Source organism: Marmota flaviventris, chromosome 4 (genome assembly GCF_047511675.1).
Source record: "Marmota flaviventris isolate mMarFla1 chromosome 4, mMarFla1.hap1, whole genome shotgun sequence".
NCBI lineage: Eukaryota > Metazoa > Chordata > Mammalia > Rodentia > Sciuridae > Marmota > Marmota flaviventris.
In genome coordinates this window covers 49149185-49165647 of record NC_092501.1, presented here as the reverse complement: position 1 = coordinate 49165647, position 16463 = coordinate 49149185, and the positions used below count along the sequence as shown (strand labels likewise).

Genomic DNA, 16463 nt, shown 5'->3' with positions numbered 1-16463 from the left:
TGTCAGTTGGGAAGATGGAAACTGTTCTGGAAGTGGCTGGTGGTGATATTTCTACAGCATTGTGATCAACTGTACCCTTAAAGTTAAATGGTAAATTTTGTTATGAATTTTTTGGCTTCAAATGAAATTTTATATTGTATATGTTTACCATAATTTTAAAAATAAAAATAAATGAAGGAGGATAAAAAAGGAATCATCCACCTGGGACAGCAACACATGCCTATAATCCTAGTGACTTGGGAGACTGAGGCAGGAGGATTACAAGTTTAAAGCCAACCTCAGTAATTTATCGATGCCCTAATCAATTTAGCTAGAACTTGTCTCTAAATAAAAAATAAAAATGGCTGTGGATGTGGTTAAGTGTCCCTGGGTTTAATCCCTGGCACCAAAAAAAAAAAAAAAAAAAAAATTAAATTAAATTAAAAAAAATCATCCATTCTATTCTATTTCCAACTCTGTTGGAAAGTCTCTGTATGATACCCTAGTTAGTTCAAGTTTCAGACTCTGAAGCCATGGAGAACAAATCTCTCCCTTCTACCTTGATGAAGATACCCATATTGCCCCTCCCAACAGTTTCTTTAACTAGATAACCCTGTTTCCTTCACTAGATCATAATCTTTTATTTTTTTTTTTTTGTCATACACTGTTTTAATCATGATCTTAAGGTAAACCCCATGTTTGATTGGCTCATATGCCTAAGTCTCTCTTAGCCTGCTCATTCTTCTTCCATGTCTAGATCTTATATTCTTGCTTTTCCTTCTGTTTTATTTTTGAAGAAACTGGGTCATTTATCCTTTAGAGTCTTGGTACTAATATCTCCCTGCTCTATAGATTAATATGTTGTACTGTCCTCTGCATTTCCTGTGCCTTGGTAATTGGATTGAGATACTTTAGTTTATTAATGCTTATAATCTAACTATTTGGTAATTTGTTCTAGACCTCTTTTGAGAGCAGAGGTGTACTTTTTTGTTCAACTTTCCATGTTTTTGTTTGGTAAAGTGTAAACATGCAAAAAAGTTGAAGGAATAAAATATACCCATATACCCATTACATAGATTTCACCAAACATTAACATTTTGCCACATTTGCTTTCTCTCTCCTACTCTGCATACTTATATACACATGTAGGTTTTTCTTTTTCCCTCTAAATTATTTGAGAGTTAGACATCATGACACTTCTAAATATTTCATCATATATCTCCTAAGAACAAAAACATTATCCTACATAATCACAATGTTTACTCGAGATTTATTATATTTGATTTATGTGTTATCTCATATTTAGTGTATGTTCTTCTAATTATCCTAGTAACATTCTTTAACATCCAGTGTCTATTTTTAAAAGATCCAGAATCCAGTCAAGGATCCTATATTGTTTTTAGTTTTCACATCACTAGTTTCCTAGATTGGTTCTGGTTCTGCCCTTCTTTGGGTCTTGCATGATATTGACATTTTTAAAATGTGTAGGTAAGTTGTTGTACAGAATATATCTCCACTTGAATTTGCCTGATTGTTTCCTTATAATTAGATTCACCAAGAAACTATGTAGGCCGTGCTAAGGCAGCGCTTGGAGGCACATGATGTCAGTTTGTTCTATGTTGGTGCAGGAAGTGTCAACCAATTTTCTTCATTGTGGAAGTACCTTTCCTCCATTGCAATTAATAATCTAATGAATATGATTATAGTAGTGATTGTCTTTTTAGTAGTTTTTAAAACATTTGCAATTTTTCATGGGAGAAATTGACTAGAAGAGATTATGTATACTTTCATAATAGCTGTTGACACTGATAGGTAAGAAATGGACAGAGTGAGGGCAGTTTCAGCTCTATGTTTGAAACTGTGCAACATTTAGAAAAGTTACTTAACATCTTCAACCCTTAATTTTCTCTAAAATGAGAATAATACACACAACCTAGTTACAGAGATTAAATGAGATATTGTAGAATGGGCCTCTAGCCTTGAAGCTGACCCAGGGCCATTGCCTGAAAGGGATGCTCCCTGAGCAGAATATGCTTATTTTCATATTTAGATCTGTCCATGAGTGTTCCTTCTTAAAATTAGTTTAGAACAATCAGACATGTTGATGAGAAAATGTAATCAACATGTTAGGTGTCTTCATGAGATTTCAAAGAAAGGATTTAATTTGGAGATTTGGAGTTCCATTTTCAAACCTCTTAAGTATCACTTGTCTATAGTGATTTGTATGGAATCAAATTGCCATTTACTCGGACCTCTTTCTGACTGCAGTCTATTTTACTTTATTACAAGGGGTTATTTTTTAAAATAGTTTATATGTAGTCTGATTGAGAATAGTGAATCATAATAATTCTGTGGCCCATTTACATGCATTACTGTAAAAGTTTCATTTCATGCAAGTGACAATTTTTTAAAGTTAATTAGACTCGGCTACACTGAGGTTAGCAAAAAGTGCTTTGAATTATCAATAATTCAGCAGGGCAGACATTTCTGTATAATGCAGTGGTTTTATGGAGTATTGTAAGATAGTTATCCTTAAATAAATGGTTGTGAGCATCCACCAGTATGGTGGGGTTCCCTTGAATGTAGCATGAAGCGATAGCATCTATGCTTTCTGTGATTGGGCAGAGTGCAGGACATCAGTCTTTCTGGCCATGAACTACTAGCAACCTTTGTCCTTTGTGTTACCTTTAGTTAAAAACGAAAAATGAGCATGAATGCTGGCTGATGGCCATGTCTCTCTCACAGCAAAAAAATTCATCTGGGAACAAAAAATGGGATTGCAGATTTGGATTTGTTTCATTGCATGAATGATATGTGACATTTCGTAAATTATTTATCACTGCAAGAATGGCGGCAATGGCTTGAACATTGTTCTATCAAATGAAAGCAGGAATCCCATTAGTAGGAGGACTGTGTTTTAGCTAGAATCTATCAGGGGATTGTTGTCACTTTAAAACCAGATTGTTCTTTTAATTGCTATTTAAAGGAACAAAAGTGTTCCCAAGGTACTGCAGTTGAGCAGTTGCAAGTAATAACTATGGATCCATAATTATGCAGTGCTGATTATCTGGCATTTAAAAAACCGTGGCTAGAGTCAGTGACCAATTTGTCGTAGCTTGTCTTTTTTGGTTTTTCTAATGCAGGATGTTTCATACTCTGCTTTTTAACAGAGGCTACATTTTCATTGCTTTTTAACAGAGGCTACATTTTCATAGATACCTCAGAAAGCCTTTGCATAATAAAAGAACAAATAAGCTTAAAGTAAGGGCAAAATAATGAACACTAATATTGTAAGATAAAATTAAAAGTCAATATTAAAAGTTCTGTAAAGGCTTGGTCATAAGATAAATTCTTGATTTTGATGACATGTCACAATGAACGAAGACATTTGTTGGAATCATTATAACCATTTGAAGTATTATTTTAGAGATGAGTTTGTTTTTTGTTTTATGTTTTTTTGTTTTTTTTTTTAAGTAGCATATACTGTTTTATTCAATTAGCACATATATTTTGAGTGCTGACTGTGAACCAGGAGCAGTGTCGTAGACATTTGGGACTGAATGGCTGAATAGATAATCTTTGTTCTATGCTGATGTATAGCTACAAGATTAAGTCTTGTTTTTGATTTATATTTAAAAACATTTGTGATAATGTTGGTTTTCTTGCCCTGAATTTTTGATTCATGAGATTCAAATATAAAGACATCATAGTAACATTCAGATGGCTAGCAGGCAACATGTGTGAATGCTTGAAATATGCAATAAAATTTTAGTTTTTATACAGTTTTGGCTGTTCGAAATAATGTGACCAGCTCTGTAGGCACAGCTAGCCATATTCATATGGATGGGAATACTAGCATTGCTGGTAGTAGTCAGTAACAATGGAGATACTAAAATGTATGTAGATTTATACATTGTTAAAAAAGCAATTTCCGTAGTGAGATTTAAGGGGTGCTAGGGGGTTAGACAAATGTTTCGTTGTTTCTTTTATAAAGTAGGAATGTCCAAGATCGAGAATTTATCTCTTGTGTGTGCTGTACTGTGCTGTGATTTCCTTTAGAAAATCTTGGTGCCCAAAATAGTCTTTGATCTCTTCTGAAGCGATTCAGAGAATTTTAGTTTGTGCTAAATTCTTTATTCTCCGTTAACATGTCACCTAAAAACATACCAACATTTTTTTTTTTTTTTGGATGAACACACAGTATCTTTGTTTATTTTTATGTGGTACTAAGGATAGAACCCAGTACCTCACACATTCGAGGCAAGTATTTTACCACTTAGCTACAGCCCTAGCCCCAAAACATACCAACATTTTTATGTTCCGTATTTAATAGGTGAATAATAGTAACCTGCATTATAACATTTGATAAAGTTTAATTAAATAAGTAGGTAATATTCATGGACTCTAATACTGATTTAGCTGAATAATTTGACCTAACTAGATGATATTCATGGATTATAACACTGAATAGGTGAACCAGTTTATTATAGGCATATAGACTTGGGAATGATTGAGATTTTAAATGAATCTTGAATAATGTTCATTTCAGAAGGTTATATAGTACATAAAGGTCTTAGGTTCCACTGGTTTAATAAAAATGACTTCTGGGTCTTATATATTACTATACCTACGAGTATTAGTCAATTAATAATTTAGTATCAAATACTTTTAAGATATTTTTATTAGAAAATATTGATTTGAATACCTAATTTAGCTGGTTCTTTTTGTTCATAAAATATCTAAGAAGCTTTTGATTTTAATGTTTTAAATTTTGAAATGAAAAGTAACCTGTGTTTTCATTTTAATTTTATCATAGCCCCGTGCCGATCCCATTCCAATATGTAGCTTCTGTTTGGGAACTAAAGAATCAAATCGCGAAAAGAAGCCAGAAGAACTCCTGTCTTGTGCAGATTGTGGCAGTAGTGGTAAGTTACACTTTTTGTGGGTGTTTTTGGTGTATGTTTTGTTTGTTTTTATTTTGTGGTACTGGGGATTAAACCTAGGGCTCTACCCTGAGCTATATTCTGACCCTGTATTGTTTTTTTATTTTGAGGCGGGATCTCGCCAAGGTGCTAAGACTGACCTCAAACTTGAGATCCTTCATCCTAGCCTCCAAAATCACTGAGATTATAGGTGTAACACTTGCACCTGGAGCTTTTTATATATTTTGTACAGTGATTTCCCAGTTTTGAAGCTGAATGCAACTGGAAGTACTTTTGTTTTATGTAATCTGAAGTCTCAAGTGGTATGTGATTTGAAGTTTATGCTATTTCATATCATGACACCAGCTGGTAAAATGTAATATTGCAGCCCAGTTTTGACCAACTCCAAAAAAAGGGTACAGAATTCTGGAAACTATAACATTTGATTCAGTAAATCATCAAGCATGTAACCAGGCATGATTTCACCCACCTACATTCCTTGAAACTTGGGAGGCTGAGGCAGGAGGACCAGGCTTTACATTTGATGAGACTTGGTCTCAGCATAAAAATTAAAAAGGCTATGGATATAGCTCAGTGATAGAGTGTTTGCCTAGCATTCTTGAGGCCCAAGGTCAAACCACCTATACTGCCAGTAAACAACAAAAAACAAAAACAAGCAAACCCCAAAACATTAGGCGAGAAAGAAATTTAGATTGCCTTGACTAAGACAGGAAAAGGGTACTGTGTACAGAAGATGATGCTAAAATCAAGGAATTGCTGGATAGAAACACTGGGTTGTTAGCAAAGTATAGAACCCCAGGTGCTGTCATGGTAGGTTTTACCTCTGTCTTTTTCTTTCTATCAGATTTTAAGTTTTGCCTCTAGTTTTGTAATGAAAATATAAATCATGCTTACATTTTAAAAAAATTGTTTTAATAGCCATTCTTCCCTTTTTTTGGGGGGGTGGGTGGGTGCTGGGGATTGAACCCAGGGCTTTGTGCATGTGAGGCAAGCACTTTACCAACTGAGCTATATCCACAGTCCTCATTCTTCCTTCTTATAAGCAGGTAATAGTTATGTTGCCTAGGTGAAAAACACACTCATACTAAGTGCTAGTTATTAGGGTTTGTTTTTTTGTTTTTTTTCCTTTGTTGGTTTTTTGGTTTTGATGCTAGGGATTGAACTCTGGGCCTTGTACATGCTACGCATGCATTGTGTCCCTGGACTAAACCCCGAGCCCAAGAGTTTAGAATATTAATCTTTAAGACTTTTCCCCTAGAGCTTACTGAAACTTCCTTCTCAAATGTTATTTTAAAATTCATGGCCAAAGGCCATGGGTGGGGCGTTACTCAGTGGTGAAGCACTTGCTTAAGTGTGCTCAAGGCCCTGGGTTGAATCACAGCACCAAAACATGTATATAAATTGTTGGCCAAGTATTTCTCTAGTTATAGCCATCTTAAGAAACAATAAACCTTCAGGGGGGTATAGCTCAATGGAGCTATAAGTAAAATTTTAGTTTTTATACAGTTTTATTATTAATAAAAATCCAAGCCCCAGTGTCATGATATCTGTTTGTGCAGGACAGAGTATGTCTTAGAGTGCTGGGCTCTGGGTCTGCAATGGGATCCAGTTCAACACCCAGCACTATTAAAAGCAAAAACAAACACAAAACCAACCTTCAAAACACTGTACCATACTGTCACTCTTATTTAGGAAGTCTTATAATGCAGTGGCTAAGAGGACATTGAAGAACAAACCACAGTCCAGTTCCTACACCTTGAGATAGTTACTTAACCATTCTAAGCCTCAGTTCCTCATGAAAAAATAGGGGATGATAGTAGCAACTACCTCTTGGATTTCATGTGAATAAAATGAGAGAACATGAGTAAATAATCTAGCACAGGGTGTATAAGAATTATGGTAAGTGTACTATAAATGTCAGCCATTGTTATGATTTGGCATGTTTGATATTGTTGTCCTTGATTACTGCAAGTAATTTAAAATTTTATCATCATTTATGACAGCTGCTTGATTGTTGGGTAGAGGAAATATTCCATACTGAGAAACGAATGATTCTTATTCCTCATATGAAGTTTTAACTTGATAGGTCCTTTGCGGTTCAGCAGCTTCTTGGACCTGATGTGGAGTGGAGAGCCTTCGGAATAAGACATTTCAAACCCTGCTTGAAAAATGCATTCCGACAGTCTTTTTGATGGACTTTACAGATTCATTAAAATTCTTTTACCTGGCCATGGTATCATGGATAGTGACAAAAGGGCATGGAAACATTATCTGTGTGTTCAGTTTAATAAATTTCAACCCTACAATCTCCCTATTCTGTGCTGGTGAGGTAGTGCCTCACTCATCAGTTCTGACTCTGTAGTTATCTTTTGGGTTTTCTCATGAGGCTTTTCTGAATGAATTATTCTTTTTTGTAACTGCCTGATCAGTTCTGTGGCATTCACTTGTCTGGGGGTTTACCTGTTGTGATTTTTAAGGTGGTATTTAAAAAATACATTTCATTGTCTTATTTTCTTGGTGTGTTTTTCTGAGTACCTAGACAGACTACAGATGTACTTAAATGTAGGAAGAAAAGTTCCCTTCATATATTTCCTTACCTCTGGTGATATGCTTACTTGCAGGTAAGGCATCTGAGATCATTATCTTCTCGATTATAACTTCAGGGCCTCCTTTACAGGGTATCAAGGTGTAATTCTAAACACTAGACCCCTGACTTTCTGATGTAATCAATCTCTTTTTGTCTTTCTGGGCTGAAGACTTGCCAAGGGGAGGTCTGATCTCTTTTACACTTTGAGGTCACTGAAAATTCCTTTCCTCTGAGGCTTCTTACTTTTTCAGGATCAGCTAGGCGTCTGTCAGTAGTGCAACATTATTTTCTGAAAAATTCCTCCTGTTTTCCTTTCAACAAATGGAGATGAGTGGTTGAGGATACTGTCTAGAAGGTTTCTGTATCCAGAGTCATCTTGTTAGACTCTTCCTCTGCCTTCAGGTAGAGAAAGCCAGTGGCTATGGAGTCAAGGTATGGGTCATGGCAGAAATCCAAGCCCCAGTGTCATGATATCTGTTTGTGCAGGACAGAGTATGCCTCAGAGTGCTGGGCTCTGGGTCTGCAATGGGATCCAGCTCTCACATGGAGATTCACTTCATCTTCCTGCATGTTCTCTGCCAGCCCGGATTTGGCTCCATTTGTGAGAAAAAACTTTTGTTCCTTACTCAGTGAAATGCTTTGTAGGCATTTACTTCATATGGTATATCAGATGCATGAACTTTGTTGTTTATTCCTCCTTAAATTGAAGGGTCAAAATAAAATATGGTTAATTTTAGAGATTTGGGGATTCTTGTAGTTTTATTGTTTTGTTGTGAACAAAGAGAAAAGAATATGATATACCACTTGCCTCAGCAGTGCCCTCTGATAACAATGGAAGCTCCTTCATCACAGTCCAGTCCAGCATCTCAAGTGGGATTTACAGATTGGTTGGCCTCCCTGAGTTGGCCTTGTGAAGATGGCTGCTTTCTCACACTCAGAACAATCCATTGGTTCTAGGATTAAATTGAGACTGTTGGTAATGATCAAAGGGATCCCTAACATAAGATGTTTATGTGAAAAAATAGTCACAGCAGTATAAAACCAGAAAATATGGATGCGATCCAAATGGAAGATCATTCTGAAATGTGTTTTCCATATGTGCCCAGCCCTTTTTAGTCATCTCTGTCTGAAGTACCATTTGTATGATGTCACATTTAGACTCTGCTTAGATTTCAGAGATGTAAGTAATAAATGTTTCCTTCTGCTTACATCATAAAAAAAAAAAAAAAGCCAATTGGACATTTCTTTATTTTTAAGGTGACTCCGTGCTATAAGTGGTCAGAATTTAACTATTGTTTTTCCTGATGGAAGTTCTTTTTTAAAAAAAATTATTTAAGTTTATGTGTAGTGAAAATGTGAGGGTGATTACTGATTACACATAGTTCAGGGAGCTCCAAATGCGGTGTCCCCAGCCAGACATTTGTCCATTTGTCTTCTGCTGTTTGTTGGCCGTGTAACTGCAGTTTTCCTGATCTGTACAATGGGAAGTGTCCTGTCTGCACCCTGCATCCACAGGGCTGTTGTGAGGATCCAATGAAATAATGATATGAAGATTTTATTATATATTATATTACATTATATCAGTTAGTGTAAAACATTAGACAAATGTGAAAGATTATTCTAGCCACTAATAAGAATGTGGGAACCATCAGATAGTTTTCAGGTCTGTGGAAATGTTGAGACTAGGAAGTGATTTTACTTGACTTTCATGGATCAGCCTACTTTGAAATTAACACTGTTATATTCTCTTTGCCTCATTAAGACCAAATTATCTTTAATTAGGTTCACATAAGTATTAGATATTATACCAAATGAAATTTTGTGTCTGCTGCTCAGATTGCTGGGTGGTTAAATCTTACTTACAGATGAGTTGTGTGCATGTGTGTTTTCAAATTAGCAAATCTAAGATAAGTGTACAGTTCAAAATTACAGCATCATACTAAGTGGAAGCTCATTGAAGTGGGAGGCAGAGAAAAGGCTGCTGCGATGCAGCTGGGAAAGGGAGAAAAATTCCTTTTGTGTAGTAAGGGAGGACCAGCCAAGGGTAGGATGAGTCCATCTCTGGAGAGCTGGAGTCTTTCCTGGGGTTGTCTTTTGTGTGTGTGTTAATCCTGGGAAAGGAAAACAGCAACAACAGCAACAAACTTCCATGCATTCTGCTCCTAGAAGGAGCTGGTAGGTACATCTCAGAGTACATGGATATGTTAAAAAAAAGGGGGGGGGCTGGGGATGTGGCTCAAGTGGTAACCCGCTCGCCTGGCATGCGTGGGGCTCTGGGTTCGATCCTCAGCACCACATAAAAATAAAATAAAGATGTTGTGTCCACCGAAACTGAAAAATAAATATTAAAAAATTCTCTCTCTCTTTAAAAAAAAAAAAAAAAGGACACTGATTTCTTAAGGTCATTGTGTGAAAGTTCCCAGGGATTGGTTGGTTAATCATCCATTTCACAGGGAGTAGATACAGACTGAATCATTAGGTTGGAAAAGAGTCACTTTACTAGAGAGAATTCCAAAGAGGAATAAGTATGGAGGCAGGGAAGAAAGTGAGCCCCATTCCCATCCTATCCTGAAAAGCTCAAAGCAGGATTGACTGTCACCTAAAGGGAGAAACAGAGAGTAGTAATCTGCTTCTAGCCTGTTATTTCATTAAAATAGCGCTTGTCGGAGTTAACAGTGACCTCTAAGCAGGAAAATCTAATTAATGGGCACTTTTCCGGTCTTTATCAAAATCTGATTGATGTTTTTCAGTCCTCACCAGATACTCCCCTTAGCCACAGTTGACCTTGTTGAGAATCTTTTCTTTTCTTGAAATGCTTTCATAGGGGACTGGGGGTGTAGCTCAGTGTTAGAGCGCTAGGTAGTTAAATCTTACAGATGAGTTCTGTGCATGTGTGTTTTAAATTAGCAAATCTAAGATAAGTGTGTAGTTCAAAATTGCAACATCATACTAAGTGGAAGCTCACTGAAGGCCCTGGGTTGGAACCCTAGCACCACCAAAAAGAGGAAAAAAAAGGTGGGGTGGGGAGAAAGGAAGAAAAAAAGAATTGAATGTTCTCTTTGGCTTTTGTGTTACCACATTTTCTGTTTTCTCTACCGCTTCCTTCCATGCCTTTTGTTAGCTCCTTGTCTTCTCTTTGTCCCCTACATGCTTCTTCAGAATTCTGCCTGTAGCTGTTTCTTAGTTTACCTTATAGCCTATCCTGAGCTCCGAACCCTTAATTTCATGCTTTCAGAATGTATCCACTTGTCCATTCATAACTGCCTCAAGGTTAATATCTAAAACAGCTCATCACCTTGAGTTGCTCCTTCCTCCCCCAAACAACTACAACAGTAACAGAAATCTCAGCCTAGAAACAATGTCTTGCTTCTCCAGGATTTATTTGAGCAAATGGGACACCATTAGCCACTCATTCAGTGACACAAAACTGGAAGTTTCTAGTCACCCTCTTTCCTATTCTCTCATACCAAGGAATCATCAAAAGTCCTTTGATTCTGCATCCTAATGTGTATCCTTTATCTTAAATATATCCATGCATCCATCTCCACTAGCCCCACTCAAGATCGCTATTACTATAACCTAAATCTAATATTAATTTTCTTTCTTCTCATTCATTTTTCATACTGCAAGCTAAGTTACCTTTTTAAATTATACATTTGATCACAGAATTTTTCCATGGCTACCAATTACTCTTAGGAAAAAAATCCATGTTTTTCATATAGCCCCCTAAAACTCTTCTCGATTGGATTCCTGTTAACTGTATCCTACACCACTATCCTCTTCATATTCTGCATATTCATTATATTGATAACTTTTCTCTCCTCCTTTGTACCATGTTCCTTGCTCCTCCTGTGTATGCCATCTTACCCCAGCCCTGTCCCTCCTCTGCAGAATCCCACCTACTCGCACTTATCCTTTGATTAGGGAGGACTTCCTCTACCCTCCTGCTAGCTTCTCCTATATCCGTAAACCTCGCCATAGCCAGGCATTGGCCCTAATTTTTGTTCAGTGTCTGTCTTTGCTGCTAGACCATATGATCCAAAGGAGTGGGAATCGTGTATCCTTTACCTCCCTGTGTCTCCAGTTCTCATTAAATATTAAGTTGAAGGAAGGATAGTTGGACACATAGATGGTCAGATAGTCTGTTCAAGGGGCTCAGTGTCTTTGTCTTTATTAGTTTTCCATTGCTGCTGTTAGCAAATACCATGTGTATATTGGTTTAAAACAACATGTTTATCATCTTACATGTGTAGGGCAAAAATCCAAGAAGGGACTCACCAGATTACCATCAAAGCATCGGCAGGACAGTGCTCCTCTCTAAAGAGTCTACGGGAAGGGCTGGGATGTGGCTTAGTGGTAGAGCGCTTGCCTCACATGTATGAGGCACTGGGTTCGATTATCAGCACCACGTAAAAATAAATAAAATAAAAGTACTGTGTCCATCAAAACTAAAATAAACAAACAAATAAACAAATAAATAAATAAATGGTCGGTCTATGGGAAGACCCAGGTCCTTGCTCATTTGGGCTGTTGACAGGGTTAAGCTCCTTCTGTTTGTAGATAGAGATCCCCATCTGTCAGATGAAGGCCCTTCCCAGCTTTTAGAGGCTACCCCACCCCACCCCCACCCCTGTTCTTGGCTTGTGGACCCTTTCCTTTGTCTGCAAAGCCTGCCATGACAGGTGGAGTCCCTCTCATGCTTTGAACCTCTCCTCCTCCTTTTTTATCTTGTCTGTCTAACCCAGCCAGTAAAGGTTCTCTGCTTGTGTTTTTGTGATTGGTTAGACCTTAGATATTCTGGGATAATTTCCCCATCTCACATTCTGTACCCTTAGTCACATCTGTAGTCACACCCTTTTTCCATGAAAGGTAATGTATTTACATGTTATGGGCATAGATATCTTTCACATCTCTTATTCTATCTACTACAGAGCATGTGTTTTTTTTCTTCCACAGTACTTTCTCCAAAAATCATTCCTACTGGTTTATGGTTCTATTGGTACTTGTTTAATTTTAAACAGTAGTTCTTTGGTTTTGTTAGATAAAACTATTGTTAAGCTTTGAACACTTAATGTGTTTGTATAAGAATGAATGAATACTTATTGTGATTGTCAATTTGATAAATTGCAAACCACAGTAGTAAAACTAACTTCAGAAAGACAAACTACCATGAATTGTGTCATTAGAGAGAATAAGAATTTTTGAGAAAATTGTCAAGTTTATGGAATGGCTAAATAGGAAGTAAGGAATTACATTATCAACAGTATCATTTCCCTTTATCCTACTACTATAGATTATATAATATATCAAACTCACTTATAGTCTTTTGTGTTATTTTGAAGTTGACTGTGAGAAAATCAAATGGAAGTGTTTCTTCATCCCTCAGCATCTTTTACAAAATCATAGAAATTTAGAGCTGGAAGGGATCTATGGCTAATTCTCTTAAGCTAAATAAGACTGTAGCCTAAAGGAAAGATAAGCTGAAGATTTTAGAATTTGATATGGTAGCTTAACTAGTAGTAGCTTGAGACATAATATCACTTGAAGTGAGAGAAAGCATTAAGAAGGAGAATATTTCTTTCTCTTGATTGAAAATGAAATCCAGGAATTTTCAAAATGTGTAATTATTAAAAAGACTGTTTCATAGGATATCTGTGGTAATAAATAGTAAGCTATAATATGATGTGAATTACCTTAGTTACTGAATATTAAGCTACAAAGTACAAAAGCAGACTTTAATGTAGAGAAAAATTCAGTGCATGAAATTGAGGTCATATGTGCTAGTGATGTATGACTTACAGGAAGTAATAAAAAACGGGGGAAAAGAATAAATGTTATATGTTTAAGCTGATGGGACCCATATTAAGGGTGGAATTTAAATTGCTGTTTTTTTAAAAGTGGAATTTTCAGTCCCCTTTCTATGTAAGGGGGAGGAGAGATTCTGATCAAAGTAGACCTCTTCCCCTCCCCCTCTTAAACTTGAGAAGCAAGCTGTCTTTGTTTGCCATTCTTAAGCAAAGAGAGATGATTGATAACATTTTTATATATTTAAACCTTTAAACCTTTTTCTTCCATTCATTTGAATTAGAGAAGCCCTTGTAAAAGAATGTCAGAGGTTAAATACATCTGCCTAGGTGTCTCTCCTGCCTGAGGTCCTAATCCTCTGACAGCATTTTATTTTCTCAACATCTTAAATACAGATGTTTGAACTTTTTTTTTTTAATTTGGGAATTGTATGCTTTTATTAACAGTATTGATGATTGATTTGGAATGTTTTTACTTCAAAAAGCCAAATCTCCTGGTGGGTAGAATTTTATGAAGCACCTGTTAAGTTTTAAGGAGGAGGACCTTTTTGGAAGCAACCCAAACTACATATTTAAACATTGAGGCTGCCAAAGTCAGGAAATTATAAAACAGTTTTGAAATTACAGAATCTGCTTTTTTTTTTTTTTTAATATTACCCCCTCAGATTTCTTTTTCAACTTGGTTGTGAGTTCTTTCACATGGGATTTACTAATGTTCTTACCATTTAAAGACCAGATTCAAAAACTTAACATTAACCTTGGAGATCTCCTTTGGGTTATGTGATAAAAGACCCTCTGATTTTAACCTAGGCTCACACTCCCTGTACCACAGGGAGTTGTCTCTCATGGGAGCTAGGCTAGTTCCTTTGCTTGTTGGATTCTCTGGTTGCCCTTTGTGGAGCCAGCAGTAAGACTTGGTGTGTGTGGTGCTGCTAAGAAAAAAGGTCTCAGAATGGGGTGGAAAAGCTCAGTGCTCAGAAAAATGGTAGATATCTCCTGAGGATATCCTTCTTGGCTTGTTTCTTTTGACCTAAATCTGTCATTTTTTTTGACTCTCAAATTCACCCTGTCTGCTCCTCCTTTCAGAATTCAAACTCCGTGATCCAGGGGCAACATGGCTTTGGCATATTCTTGGTCTGGCCCAGCAATGGATGTTCTTTGTACACTTTTGTATGGCATTTCAAAATTTTAATTATATTTCATTGAGCATTCCCAGCTTTTTTTTTTTTTTTTAAGTTTAAATCTGTTATTTTAAGTTGTATGATCCCATCACAAAGAGAGAGCAGTTGTTTGAACTTAATTACCCTCTCACAGTACAACAATCCAGGAGCTATGGGTAGGTGGTACTTGATGAAGGTGGTGTTCAAGAGATTTCACAGAAAAACAGAACACTGGCTGAGTTCTTCTTGTCCTCAAGTTCTCAGAAGCTTTGTGGTTGGAATTGGTAAAATTTCCAAATTTCTCTTAGGGGAAGCAATTGTATGGTCATTCTGTTACATTCTGTTATGTATTGTGAAAGAAGGCAAAGAAAATCTATAATTTGAATTCTCTGATCTTTTTAAATTTTAAATTCCTAAGGTTCATTAGTTGGCCAGCAACTGTCTATTAAATACAAGGAATGGGAGTTTAAAAAATTCTAAGGCACCATTCCCATAAAGCAATTTGCTTTTTATTCTTATAGGACACCCATCCTGTTTGAAATTTTGTCCTGAATTAACAACAAATGTAAAGGCCTTAAGGTGGCAATGCATCGAATGCAAGACATGCAGTGCATGTAGAATCCAAGGCAAAAATGCAGTAAGTATGATTCTCAGTAGTCCATCTCCAGGTAAATTAATTTTTAGTGTTAAGATTTTTCTCTCTCTCTTTTTCTCTCCTCTCTTCTCTCTCTCTTAAAAATAGAATGTTGCTATCTTTTTAAAATTTTTAAAAATATTTGTGAGTCAAACCACAAGTGGGAAGTTGGTACTCCTTCATTATATTTTATTATTATTAATCTGGCAACATAAGAATTTTTGGCATTTTACAGTTGGTTTCAGTCTCAATTAGCTCTAATATGTTATATTACAGGATAATATGCTTTTTTGTGACTCCTGTGATAGAGGATTCCATATGGAGTGCTGTGACCCACCACTTTCCAGAATGCCAAAAGGTGAACTTTTAAACAATGTTAAAAATGTATTTTATTATATACTTGTCCTGATGTCTGGCACTTTAGAAGTATACAGGTTCCTTAAGCATTTTTCTATCCCCCCCCCCAATCCTCCAGATGCTTATAGATTGTGAATAGAAACACATAAAAGCATTTTATTTGGGGGTAATTTATATTAAAAAAAAAAAGATTTCCTGTTCAGACCTAGGAATGAATAAAAGGCCACCTCTTTCCCCAAACCACTTCTCCATTAGAATGAATTTGGATTGTGTAGGTCAAAAGTTCAGGACATGCTCTATATTATTCAGTATAATATTTACAGGTAAGAAATTTTGTGTTTTCAAAATTCCTGATGATAATGATGACTTCAGTGTCTCACAACAGGAAGCCATCATCATTTTCATGTCCAGTTGTTGATATTTTTAATGTGAGCATTTGAATGATCTTGTGTCTGACAAAAATGTGGGTTTTCTTCTTTGTTTATTGTGTAAGTCAATCTAGCTGAGCTTCCCCCCACTCTGTGTTGCAGTATATTAAACATTTAAAAATGCCTTTGCCTTTTTATTACAAAATGTATACATTTACATCACAGATGATATAGAAAACACAGAAAAGAAGTAGAAAGAAAAATCAACTGTAAATTCCTTCTCTGATTCCATACACCCTTTAAAAAGAAATAGAGCATTCTATGTGTGTTTTGGTACCTTATTTTTCCCTCTCTCAGTAATAGATTATAAGCATTCCCACATCATTAAATGTTCTCCCAAACATATTTTTTGATGAATTATATGAATTGCGTAGTATAGAGCAGGGATTACAGACCTGGTGACTGTGGACCACAGATATGCTTTGTTGGCGCAATATTTTAAAATTTCTGAATTTGAGTTTTATAGGTGGGATATGCATTGCATTATTTTGCCACAATCTCATTACTCCCTATTGTCTTATGTTCTCGATTTCTTCATTTTGTATACAACTGAGAGACTTCCTTGAAAGTA

The 16463-nt window shown here is 36.2% G+C and overlaps 1 protein-coding gene across 4 annotated transcripts in view; it reads left to right on the top strand.

Annotated features, from left to right (window-relative positions):
• The window catches only part of Kat6b (lysine acetyltransferase 6B), a 185614-nt gene that overhangs the window by 112137 nt on the left and 57014 nt on the right, over window positions 1–16463 (top strand). For all 4 annotated transcript variants that reach the window (XM_071611144.1, XM_027931246.3, XM_071611145.1 and 1 more), the window contains exons 4-6: window positions 4796–4904; window positions 14995–15110; window positions 15384–15465. In XM_071611144.1, the coding sequence (XP_071467245.1) occupies window positions 4796–4904; window positions 14995–15110; window positions 15384–15465 (307 nt within the window). The remainder of the gene's footprint in view (window positions 1–4795; window positions 4905–14994; window positions 15111–15383; window positions 15466–16463) is intronic.